The sequence below is a fragment of the Cyprinodon variegatus genome, unplaced genomic scaffold (assembly GCF_000732505.1).
Source record: "Cyprinodon variegatus isolate N-32 unplaced genomic scaffold, C_variegatus-1.0 Scaffold1628, whole genome shotgun sequence".
Lineage (NCBI taxonomy): Eukaryota > Metazoa > Chordata > Actinopteri > Cyprinodontiformes > Cyprinodontidae > Cyprinodon > Cyprinodon variegatus.
Genome location: NW_015152081.1, coordinates 71,483 through 84,714, shown reverse-complemented (window position 1 = coordinate 84,714; position 13,232 = coordinate 71,483). Strand labels below are relative to the sequence as shown.

At 40.3% G+C, this 13,232-nt stretch overlaps 1 protein-coding gene across 1 annotated transcript in view; it reads left to right on the top strand.

Moving 5' to 3' along the window:
• Window positions 1-497: 497 nt before the first annotated feature.
• Window positions 498-13,232, top strand: part of acsl3 (acyl-CoA synthetase long-chain family member 3) — a 47,882-nt gene continuing 35,147 nt past the window's right edge. Inside the window, exons 1-4 of the mRNA XM_015404071.1 lie at window positions 498-1,003; window positions 8,832-9,009; window positions 12,473-12,582; window positions 12,919-13,057. Of these exons, the coding sequence (XP_015259557.1) occupies window positions 629-1,003; window positions 8,832-9,009; window positions 12,473-12,582; window positions 12,919-13,057 (802 nt within the window). The 5' untranslated portion in view covers window positions 498-628. The remainder of the gene's footprint in view (window positions 1,004-8,831; window positions 9,010-12,472; window positions 12,583-12,918; window positions 13,058-13,232) is intronic.

Genomic DNA, 13,232 nt, shown 5'->3' with positions numbered 1-13,232 from the left:
CTTCAAATTATTACAAAGATTACTGAGCTTCTGGCCTCTTCGTAATTGATTGATTGACTTTATTGATCCAGTTATCCAACTGAAGGCAATGTTGATGTTGCCATCTTCCTCATCCGCCATTGAATCAGTGGTAAATCCTTTCCTGGTCAAGAGCACAGTGATTGTCAATGCATCAAGGATTGTGACGTATTTATGATGAAGAAAGGGGTTGAAGAGTGTGAATCTTGAAATTGCTCATTTCTCTTTACAAAGAGAAACATTTTAAATTTAGCTAAAAAAATACATTCAACTTACAAAGTTAAATGTTTCAGTTTTGTTTAATTTCTGCACTATTATTGTTTTATATCATTAACTCTCAAAGGAATTCTTAAAAGCACAGCTTACCTAGAAACTGTGCACATAATGCACGACAGATTGTCTTATTTCTAAATAGGTATTTTTAAACTAGAGATGTGTATTGATATCGCCTCTCAATATTTTTACTTTTCACAGGATGAGTGGACATGATCTTTTAGTAAAGCAATCTGTGACTCTAGAAGACAACAGGAATCCAAGAGAATTAAGTCTGAGCACCTTAGGAGCAGGATTATTCTTCTTCCTCACTTCTTCATCGCTCATATCCTTCAAAATGAGGCTAAAAGAAGACCTGAACCCAGTGTTGCTGTTCCTCTTCCACCTCATAGTGTGGGTCTACAGCACAGTCACGTTCCTGCCTTCCTACCTCCTCAGCTGGGTTTCAAGAGGCAGCGAGGATTTTTATGGATCAGAGGAGGAACGAGCCCAGAGACCTAAGGCTTCTTCGGTTCTAGGACACCCAGAGGGACCCTACAGAGCAGTCAGCACCGTCAAAACACTCCTGTCATCGCTTCACCCTGGAGTGGATACGCTAGATAAGATGTTTGAGTATGCAGCCATGAGGTTCCCTCACAGAGACTGTCTTGGAACAAGGGAAGTAGTCACAGAGGAAGATGAGCGACAGAGCAACGGGAAGATGTTCAAGAAGGTATTCTGGAGGTGGTTGTTGAAGGAATCTTATTGAATGCCCATGACCAAAATCAAATAAATTAAAAAGAATACCAATAGAGTATATCTTGATAAGCTACTTGTAGTTCATCATTATCTGGGTCCTGGTCATGGGGACAGCAGTCTCAGCAGAGGCACCCAGACTTCCCTTTCCACAGACATCTCTCCAGCTATTCTGGGGGAAGCCTGAGACGTTTCCAGGCCAGCCAAGAGACATAGTCCCAGAAGCATGTCCTGTCCATCCCCTGGTCCTCTTACCAGTGGGACCTGAAACATGTTTCGAGGTGATGTCAAGGAGTCCTCCGAGCCTCTCTCATGAATGGACCAGTTCCTTACCCTCTCTCTAAGTTAGAGCCCAGCATCCCTGTGGAGAAAGCTAATTTCGTTGGCTTGTATCTGGGATCTCATACTTTCAGTCATGATTCAGGTTTAATGACCATAGGTGAGGGTCTGAACATACACCAACTGGTTAATCAAGAACTTTGCCTTTACACTCAAATCTCTCTTCACCTCAACAGAACAATAAAGCATCTGCATTATAACAAAAGGTGCAATTCAATTCAGTTCACAACACAAGTTATCTCAAGGCACTTTGCAGTTCAACCAGATCATACAGTCAAATTGATTCAAAGTTGTCTATCTACGGAAAACCAGTCGATTGCATTGACTCAAATGCAATCTCTCACACTAAGCATGCTTGTAGCGACAGTGGAGAGGAAAAACTCCCTTTTAACAGGGGGAAACCTCCAGCAGAACCAAGCTCAGTGTGAGCGGCCATCTGCTGAGGCCCACTGGGGTTCAAGGATTGAACTAACAGATTCTGCAGAGTGGGAGAATAGAGATAGAATGAAGCAGAATGATGAAAAAGGGGTCCCTATGTCCTCCAGCAGTCTAAGCCTATAGCAGCAGAACTATAGAAATAGCTCAGGATAACCTGAGCCACTCTAACTAGAAGCTTTATACCTGATATTTCTCTCCAGGATGGAGTCACAGCCAAACAGGAACAGACCAGATGAAGCTACTATGAGAAAAAGCAGAGAGAGCAGAACGTTAGAGATTAAACTAACAGATTCTGCAGAGTGGGAGAATAGAGATAGAATGATGAAAAAGGGGTCCCTATGTCCTCCAGCAGTCTAAGCCTATAGCAGCAGAACTATAGAAATAGCTCAGGATAACCTGAGCCACTCTAACTAGAAGCTTTATACCTGATATTTCTCTCCAGGATTGAGTCACAGCCAAACAGGAACAGATACTTGAAATTAATCCCATGCTGTCTAATAATTCTACCAATTGGGAGCATATATATAGTAAAGACAATTGGTCCTAGCACTGATCCCTTTGGTACTCCACAGGTAACCTTTGAGCATGAGGAAGATTTAATTTTAATGTGAACAAACTAACATCGATCAGATAAGATTTAAACCAGTCTAGAGCTGTTCCTTTAATTCCTACAAAATATTCAAGTCTTTCTAAAAGAATATTATGATCAACTGGATCAAATGCAGCACTGAGATCCAACAGGACGAGCACAGATACAAGTCCATTATCTGAGGCCATGAGAATATCATTAGTGACTTATACCAGAGCTGTTTCAGTGCTATGATGAGCTCTAAAGCCAGACTGAAACTCTTCAAAAAAATTGGTCACACACTTGTTTGGCAGCTACATTCTCAAGAATTTTAGATCAGAAAGGAAAATTGGATATAGGTCTATAATTGACCAAGTCATCTGGGTCAAGAGACGGTTTCTTAAGCAGAGGTTTAATTACAGCAACCTTAAAAGCCTTTGGTACATATCCCTGTAACAGAGATAGATTAATCACATCTAAAATGGAGGAGGAGATCAAAGGGAATACCTCCTTAAATAACCTGGTTGGAACTGGATCTAACATCCAAGTTGAAGGCTTAGATGACGTTACTAGTGTTGATAATTTTTCCAATGTTTTTATTTTTAACAGAATCAATTTTATTTACAAAGAATTTGATAAAATCATTCCTGCTAAGAGCAGGTGGAATGGACGGTTCAACAGAGCTATGGCTCTGGGTGATTTTTGCAACTGAATTAAAAAGAAATCTGGGATTATTCTTATTCTTCTCTATTAATGAAGAGAAATATGCTGCTCTTGCTTTATGAAAGGTCCTCTTATACAGCAGTAAACTATTTCTCCAGACTAGGTAGGATTCTAGTTGACATGTAGAGCATAATTTTCTCTCCAGTTTCAAAGCATTTTGCTTCAAAATGCACAGCTCTGCATTTTACCAAGGAGCCAGGTTTCTTTTTTTATTTTTCATTGCTTAATTCAGTAAACAAAACTAGCAACCCCATCAACAAAATGATCAATTTGTGAAGGGGAATAAATTAAAATGTTGCCTCCTACAGTATTGTTTAGTGATAAAAATGAGATAAAATGTGGTACAGATTCTTTAAAATTCATAACTACTATCTGATAATGATCTACTCAAGTGAAAACTTTTTTGTAGAATTCTGTAAAATGTAATCTTGAAAGTTACCAAACAGTAGTCAGAGAGGACAGTGTTGTGAGGAAATATGATTATTTCTTCACATCCAATGCCATATGTCAGCAAAAGGTATAGAGATGAGAATGTGTGGGACTGTTTACATTTTGAACAAAGTTAAATGCCCCTAAGATAGCATTTAAAGCTGCTCTTAAGCTATCACCTTCAATGTCAGCAATACATCAAAATCTATCAGAAGATAAACTGGAAAGTTGATAAATTGAAATAAAAACTGTTTTAGTGTAAGATAGATATGTACTGATAGATACATTTAGCATATGATGATTGGAATTCATCATTCAAATTATTCAATAAAACAATATGCAACATAACAAATTTTAGCATAAAAATGCATTTACATAACATAAAGTGATTTAAAAAGTCGAGCTCTGACATGTTATTAACATAATTTACGAGTTCCAACAATAGAAATGGCCCAAATCCACCAAGCATAGTTGATGTTTTCATCCAAAGTTCTACCAACAACTTTAAAGGTGGAAGAGGCACCTTTCTTTTGACTAACGGCATCTGGTCTGACGGGATGGGGAGGCATTAATGTTAGCTTAACTTCAATGGGGTAGCATTGCTAACATTCGCCAAACTGTTGGATAATGTTAATTCTCAAGGATGTTTTTAATTAGGAAATTAAAGTGTTGTTTAACTAGCTCGCCTCATAATACAGATTCTTTGCAAATACTGAAGGCAATAAGTAAACTTATAAATGTTATTTAATATATGTGAGGAATATTGAAGGAAAAGTCTGGCCACATTCAGAATTCAAACTTCTGAAAGTACTTTAAATCTGAAATGATTGACATACTGTTCAATAAATGATCAGTGTTTTTAATTCAGAGTAATTTTCATGTGAATGTGCTTTACTAGAGGCATCCATGTTTGTCAAAGAACACTACTGCCACCTACTGGTTTGTGACGTCACGGTGCGGTATCGGCTGTTGATCAAGTCCCAGTGCTGTATCTGGTGTTTGTCACAACGCGCTATTATCCATGATGGTGATGACCAGTCCACTATGTGAAACAGATAGTAAGGGTTTATTTTTCTCTGGCCAGAAGTTCAAAGGCAAATCCTCCCTCTTCAAGTTGGCGATCCATCAACAAACCTGTGCCGGATCATTAGCTGGAAAGATTAAATAACTAATTTTCTTTTCACTTTTACCCGATGTATTCCAGCATCCAGCTGCCATGCACGTGGGCATTGTCAGTTTCACTATAGCTCTGGTGAATTTCAATGGTGAAGTCCTCTGGAAATCTTCAATAATTGTTGTTGATTGCAGATGTGTCTAGTAGTTCCCATTGATTTAGCTTGGAAAGCGGGGAGAATGGCGCTAGGCTTACCGCACCGTGACGTCACTGCTGGAAGATGGCAGGAGGGAGGGCTTACTATATTTGGGCCATTTCCGAACAAAAAATATTGCTTTTTTTTTTTCACTGGTTAACACCAAATTCATTAAATAACCGTGAACCTATTAGTTTTAGGTATAAATAACTACCAATTGGTTATTCCTTGCTGACTGGACTTTTCCTTTAACCTCAGCATGAACCGCCCCTCTTGGCCTCCGATTGGCTCACTGGTCATCATGCCTATAGTTAACCAATTAGAAGCAGAGTAGCGCAGGTGATGGCTTTAAAATCCTAGGAACAAATTGAAAATTTGGCTCGGAGATTCTGCTTAATAACGTGGATCAAGGTTGATTTAGAAGTGGGTATACACAATCAGTGGCGGCTGGCCAATAGAGGGCACTAGGGTGCTGCCCCACCCACCCAATGACCCTGATAAAGACAAAAAAAATTGATATATATTTTCTAAATGTGAAAGATAAATATTTAATTGTATATGACAAATAAAGCTCCACTTAACTTTCATCGGATTGCTGACCTATTTCCACCCTAGGGGGCAAGAATGTTTAACCATTGACTCTCCTAAAAGTTGTACATGCGCAGTAGCTCTTCTGGAAAATACAAATAGGATGGCCCAGAGCGCAGCTTAGCAGCAACCTGACGGGAGTTGGAGACTCATTGGAGTGAGGAGAGAGAGAAATGGCACAAGAAAAAATTCAGTCCCATAAAGCAACATGTTTTGAGCAGAGAACTTACCAAGAGAAGCAGGAGGGGAAGGCTCTTGGCCCTGATAAGCTGGACATCAATATTAATCAGCAGTCTGCAGACAGAGGGAAACTTGGTCCTTTTCCAGGACCTAGTTTAGCAAGAAGGTTAGGCTAACAGCATGCAGTGAGGCTAACGCTATATGCTCCATAAGGTTCCTTTTCCTGGAAGAATAAACTACTTAGGGCAGTAATTAAGTTAAAAAAAAATATCTATATTACAAGTTTAAAATGTTCGTATATGGAAAAATGTTAAATATTAAAATGACCTAATTTCATATCAATCAAAAACTAAAATTGGACGCTGTATTTTACTTTAACAATCACACTTTTTAATCACACTTAAGTTTACAATTTGTGTTTAAGGAGCCCCCGCTGCATTTTGGGACTCTAAAGACTTGATTACATAGTGAGCTAAAAGGCTAATACTCCCTTAACCTAAAAAATCTCTCATGCATTTGTTTCCCAGATCTATTTAAATGCTTACAGTCTTTGCAACTGTTATATGACGTTTGGTTCTCATTGTTACTTAAACTGAAAATCCAATTTTAATACAAAATAGGGATGACACCTTCAATGTTTTTGTGTGCAGTGGAGGGAGCACAGATTAGAAAATGCAAACTATGAAACTCAGTAATTAATCCCTGAATGCCAACACTAATCCCTGCAGCCTTATGGTTTAAATCCATTAAATACTCCTCGTACAAATGCTTATTGATGCAAGACTGAATTCCTTGGCCATTTGTTTTGCAGACATTGCATGAATGACACAAGCGTAAAGCCTTTCTAATGAGGAAACATTCTGTCTGCAGGTGCATTTTTCAACCAATAGGAGTCTGTATAACCTCATTAATGCAAGAGTTGGAAGCTCTGGTCTGTGTTAGAAGCACAGTGTGGGTGTTTAAATGTTAAGTATTCAGATGAAAAATATGCTCCAGTGTATATTGAGTTGTGTTATAAATGGTGAAGAATCTAAAGGTTTTGTAATTAAGGAATTACTTTTTCCAAGTTAACTTGATGAAGTCTTCTATAATGACACTGAATCTCTTCAATATCTCTATCAGATCTCTGATATCAGATGGAGCTTGGCCATTTAAGGCTTTATATGTGAGAAGGAGGATTGTAAATTCTATTCTGGATTTAACAGGAAGCCAATGAAGAGAAGCCAGGATAGGAGAGATGTGATCTCTCTTTTTCATTTTCATCAGAACTCTGGCTGCAGCATTTTGGATCAGCTGAAGGCTTTTTACTATGGTTTGATTTAGACTTAGACAAACATTATTGTCATTTTGTATACACATACTCTATACAAAATGACAATGAAATTTCAGGTTGGGGGGCTAGCGGGTAAGTTACCACGATGCAGAAGAGTGCATTCTCAACCTCCTGTTTGAGACTCTTACACTAACTGGCTTGGGAGCAAACAGAGGCTGGAACGTAAAGGCGGTTAGGGGAACCCCCTCTGGGATCTGGGGCCTTCGTCAGGCCTCTTTGAATGGCCCTCTCCAAATCCCAGGTGAGTGCTGCAACGACACAGGAGGGAGGAAGGACGGGCTCTGGGGATTTGGGGAGGTCGTCGTGAATGAATTTCCTAGAGGGGGCATCTGGCTTGACATTATGTAAACTGACAGTAAGTAATGTTTAAGTTGAACCTTGAAAAGAACAGAGTCTAGCGGGCTTGGCGAGAGTTTAATGTCTTGGTAGTTTGGAGATAGGAAAGGTTCTTGTGGCCAGTCCAAACAACAACTGGAAGTTCTGTACCCTCGAGCCAATTCCTCCATTCTTCTAGGGCTAGTTTGATGGCTAAGAGTTCTCTATCTCCTATATCGTAATTTCTTCCAGAAGGAGAGAATCTTTTTGAAAAGAAAGCACAAGGATGGAGTTTATTGTCTAATTACGACCCTTCAGAGAGAATGGCTCCTACCCATATGTCTGAAGCATCAACCTTGAGGATAAACTGGGAAGAAGGGTCAGGATGAATCAGAATTCAGGTTTGTGAGAACTGGGCCTTAAGTTCTGTAAAGGCCTTCTGGGCTTTAGGGGTCCAGAGAAAGGGCCTCTTACTTGAAGTGAGGGCAGTGATACTGAAGATGCGAATGAACATCCTGTTGAAATCTGAAAAGCCTAGGAACCTCTGGAGCTGTTTTCTGGAGTCTGGAGTGGGCCAATCCCACTCTAAACATTGTTTTGATCTTAGCAGGGTCCATCTTACATGTGTCTTGTGTTCCTCCTTGTCCTTGGATAAGACCAGAATGTCATCAATATAAACAAAAACAAAAATGTTAAAAAAAAGTCCCTCAGGACATCATTAATGAGTGCCTGGAAAACTGCAGGCGCATTAGAGAGGCCGAAAGGCATGAACAGGTATTCGAAGTGTCCAATGTGAGTTTTAAAGGCTGTTTTCCTCTCAGATTCTAACCAAATGGTAAGCGAATCAAAGGTCCAATTTAGTGAAAACAGTGGGTTTACATACAGACTCCAAGGCTGAAGAAATGAGAGGCAGAAGTATTTATTTTTCACCATGAGCTGGTTGAGTTCCCGATAATCAATGCAGGGACAAACCGTCTTGTCCTTCTTTTGCACGAAAAAGAAACCTGCACCAATAGGGGATGTAGTAGATCAAACTATACCAGCCTACAGGGAGCCGTTAGTGTATTTCTCCATGGCTAGTCATTCAGGTTGGGATCTGAATGGAAAATAGTGAAATGATGCCGGGCAGCCAGCTTCCTGGGTGCTCAGCATGTTTCAGCACCTATTAAACCTATTAAATAGTTTCATACTATTAAACCTGCTGCGCAGTTCTGGTTTCTTCTGACATAAGCCTGTTTTGTGGTTGATAGGATCCAGAAGACTAAGAATTTACACAATACTTAATATTATCCTGGTGCTTTTAAATTCAATGTTAAAACATTTCTTAATTTCCTCAGACCCTCTTAGAGGGGTTTAATACTTCTCTCTTTTTTTTTACCTCTGATATGTTTTCATGTTTGAAGGTTAGTTTGGAATCAGCTGCCTGGTTGACAACTCGCCATAAATTTAGCAAAATTCTGAAGTCAGGTTATAAAAGCAAGCAAAGCTGACAGAAGCCCTGGAAATTTCTCCTGCATGTAAAAGCAGCATTTCATATATTTGCTAAAGAATTAAATTCTTTGTTCCTCATCTCCATCTGCAGGTTGTCCTTGGAAAGTACCACTGGCTGTCCTATAAGGAGGCCCTGACAGCAGCCATTCAGCTGGGTAGAGGTTTGGCATCTTTGGGTCAACAGCCAAAAACCAACATCGCCATCTTCTGTGAGACCCGAGCAGAGTGGTTGATCGCTGCTCAGGCCTGCTTTGCATATAACTTCCCATGTAAGTGAATGTCCTCTAAAGCTGGAGAGTCTCAGTAAAACCATTTTATTTCTCAGCTTTAGGGATAGTTTGTTCCAGTGCAGCACTTATATGTGGCCTGAGACAGAAACAGAGAGAGACAGAAAAGAATATCCCATTTTTCTTGACTGTATGATCGGGTTGAACTGTAAAGTGCCTTGATATTACTTGTGGTGTGTGAATTGGCGATATATAAATAAACTGAATTGAATTAAATTTTCCTTGGTTGCTATTTTTCTTCCATATAGCACTTCTTCAAAATAAATTTTCAAACATGGGGAGTCTCATTAGTGCTTTTGAAGAACATTGTTATCTGATCTGTTCTGCGTTCTGTAACCTTCTTAGCACAAACCTAGTTTTATTTCATGTACATGCAAGCGCCGTGTTGGTTCCTTAGTGCTGCAATAGGTCCTTTAACAATTAGAGGGAGCTAGTGAGTAAGAACCCAGCGAACATAGAACAGATCAGGTTTCAATGCAGAGTTTTTATTTTCCTTAGATAATTTCTTTAAAAAAAAAAATGTTTTCTTTAAAAAAATAAAAGCTCAGTGAAACTGAGCCAGGGACAGAGATGCTTTGGGTCCAGGATAATTGTGTCCTTAATTCCACATTAAAAGACCAGTAAAAGGCGGAAATTACGGCACCAGAATCCACAGAAAAAAAAGTCACTTCCTTTGCTCCCCCTTGCAGTCTCGCCATTTGCTCCCTCGCACTGTGTCACACTGTGTTGTATGTGTCGCAGTGGTTGCAGGACAGCCTCCCCTCGGCAGGTCTTTAAAACAGCTGATAGGCTGCCATCGGCAGGTCTGTAAGACAGCTGACAGCCTGCCCTCGGCAGGTCTGTAAAACAGCTGATAGGCTGCCCTCGGCAGGTCTTTAAAACAGCTGACAGCCTGCCCTTGGCAGATCTTTAAAACAGCTGGCAGACTGCCCTCGGCAGGTCTGTAAAACAGCTGACAGGCTGCCCTCTGCAGGTCTGTAAAACAGCTGACAGCCTGCCCTTGGCAGATCTTTAAAACAGCTGGCAGACTGCCCTCGGCAGGTCTGTAAAACAGCTGACAGCCTGCCCTCGGAAGGTCTGTAAAACAGCTGACAGCCTGCCCTTGGAAGGTCTGTAAAACAGTCCCAGGCACACCCACAACTCTGCAGTGCCATCATCAATTTAATTGCCTTAAAGTCCACAGAGGATTAAATAGATACAACAGCATACATTACTTTACAGCCATGCATCAATTCTATTCAGTTTATTTCTATAGCTCCAATTCACATCATGTCATCTCTAGTCACTTTATAGATCAAGATCAACCAGATCATCCTGTCAGATTGGTTCAGAGTAGTAACGAAAACCAGCTGACTGCATCGACTCATTGACTTTTCAGCAATCCCTGACACTAAGCATGCCTGCAGTGGTCTGTTGGTGTACATCTAAAATAAGCTGTAAATAGAAAAATAAAAATGTCACACTTAATTTTTTGTTGTTATGTGAGCTGGTTTGTTATGTCAGGTAATGTGAGGTTACACCATTTCTGTCATGTTGGGGTCTAATCTCCTAACCCACATGCAGAAACACTCTCAGGAGACAGGGAAAAAGTTAAAAGATTTATTGACAAAGTTTACAGTGAAATGTGAACGGGGTCTTGGCTCATCAGGCTGGTCACGGGAAGGAAGCAACTAGAGGAGGACAGGTCAGTTAGAGTGGATCCAGGAAACTTGCAGTTTGAACGGCGGTTTGAGTTAATACCTGCTCAGAGGGTATTCTGACCAGCAGGGGGGGAACCTTGAGGGTCCAGAGGCTGATTGGCAGGCTGAGGGCAGAGGCAGAGACGGAGGCTAAGGCGGAGGGCAGACAGGCAGGTTCCAGGCAGCTATAGTTCTCTCCAGGATTTCACTTTTAACCAGATAGTCAGGACCTGAGAGGCAGAAGAACACAGGGTCAGACAGGTTTTCAAAAAATTCAGAGAAACAGATCAGAGTTAGCTGGCTCAGGTTTGCTGGTACCATTACTGGCAAACACTCTGGCAGGGAAGTGTCAGCCTCCTCCTCCTTAAGTAGGCCTCCTGATGAGCAGATGGGAAACAGGTGTGCAGAAGTCAGCTCATGCTCTCAGGAGGAAGATCTCAGGCGCCCTCTGGTGGAGAAAGGTAGACAAGCCTCCAGATCCCAATAATTTCTAAAATAAAATGCTTTTTAGCTGCTTTCCCCTGGTGGAAGCCCGCCCTGATTTATTTTTTAAAGGTATTTAATTTATTAATTTTTTTAAGACCCGCCCTCTCCACTTAAACAGAATGCACATGCACAACCCTGTACCCTTTACCTCCCGCATGCTCTGTTTAGAAGTTGCTGTTCTCATAGAAGCTTACTATTTCTGAATGTCCCTCTTAACCCCTAAATGTGTGTGGCCTTCTTTCTACTACATTGTGGGGACCTCGGTCAGGTCCCTTTAGGGGAGATTGCTGTTTTATGGTTAGGTGTTAGGTTAGTTTGGGTTGGGGTGAGGAATGAGCCTGTAATAGTTAGGGTTAAGTCCATCTGGAACAGAGGAACCCTGCATGCAGTTACCTTATGGAGTGAAGTCCAGAGCAGCTTTCTCTGATTTCTCTTTAATTAAGACGATTTTTCTCGAGTGTTCTCTGGTTGTTAGCATCCGTGTTCATCTGAGGCCCATCTGACTGTTAAACTCTCAGGGCGTGAGGTGTTACGGCCTTTGCTCAGACACACATGCAAACATAGACGCAGACACAGGCCTAGTTAGAGCACTGGAAGCTAGAATGTGAAGTCATGTCCCCCAAACTGCTGCCTGTGTTCGAGCAGGAACCTCTTCTGTTCCTTTCTTCTCTTTCACGTTTCTCCCTGTTCTTTCTTTATGTCAGCATAATCCTACATCTTCCTACCTTTTACTTCTACTACTATGAAATAAAAAAAAAACACTTCAAAAAACATCAATGATGTACAGACCAAAATAAATCATCCTTTCAAACATGGAAGAAAAAATTATAACAGTACAAAAAACATGAGAAGAAGAGCAAAGTCTCAACATGTGCTAAAAACCAAGGAGTAGAAATGTGTGTTAAAGCGAGTTTAAGACGTGGAATTTAAAAGCTGGAGTTTGGGAGGATTAATTTTTACTCAGAGTCAGAAAAATTTCAAGACATTTTCTAAAACACCAGGAAACCTTTTACAATGAAAGGATGAACTCTAACCGGAGAACAAGGCTACATTGTCGACTTTAAAGAAGATTTGACATATTTGCACTTTTTTTTAGTGGTTTTTCAGTTAATAGTTTTTTTCAGTTAATAACAGAATTAAATTTAAACTATATTTGCAAAAAGTTTAGACAAACAGACAGCACATGTTGCTGAGATTTGTTATGTGTGCAGATACATTTTGATGTTAAAGTGATTTAGGCCTGCTTGCTGTTGGTCTAGTTAAAGTAATTTCTGTTTCAGTGGTGACCCTGTACTCCACCCTGGGGGGTCCAGCCATTGCTCATGGACTGAATGAGGCTCAGGTCACCCATATTATCACCAGCAAAGAACTCCTGGAGAACAGACTGAAGGTGATGACGTCGTCTGAATAAAGGAGGACTTTGACATGATGGCGGATTTAGAGGAGTAATGACACCTAGTGGTTAGGCAAGACTATTGCATGTTATGTCTATTTGTATTTGCAGAACTTTTTAAGACAGTAATCAGGTTTGGCCTTTTAAATTTTCAACTTTTAGATGCTTATAAAAACAGTAAAGAGTGAGAATATTAAATACATAAATAAACCTAGTTCATTTTTTCTCTGTCTAAATGTTTACAGCCTTATACACAAGTTGCTCCTTTTAAGTCATGAAAGTTTTGTTGTTCCATTTACATTTAAATGTTATTTCTTTATTTATGCATAACAGGCTATCTTGCCTGAGGTTCCAAGATTGCAGAATATCATCGTGGTGGACAACACACCGACCACATGGCCCGACTATCCTCGGGGCATCAGCATCTGCAATATGGCCACTGTTCAAAAGCTAGGAGCCCAACCGGAGTATGGTACGTAATCTGATCATCTGATGTTTCCTTAATGACATAAGAAAATTCCACTTTCAATTCTATTCAGTTTATTTCTATAGCTTCTATTCACATCATGTCATCTGAGGTCACTTTATAGAGACGATTCAACCAGATCATCCAGTCAGATTGATTCAAAGTTTTCTATCTAAGGAAA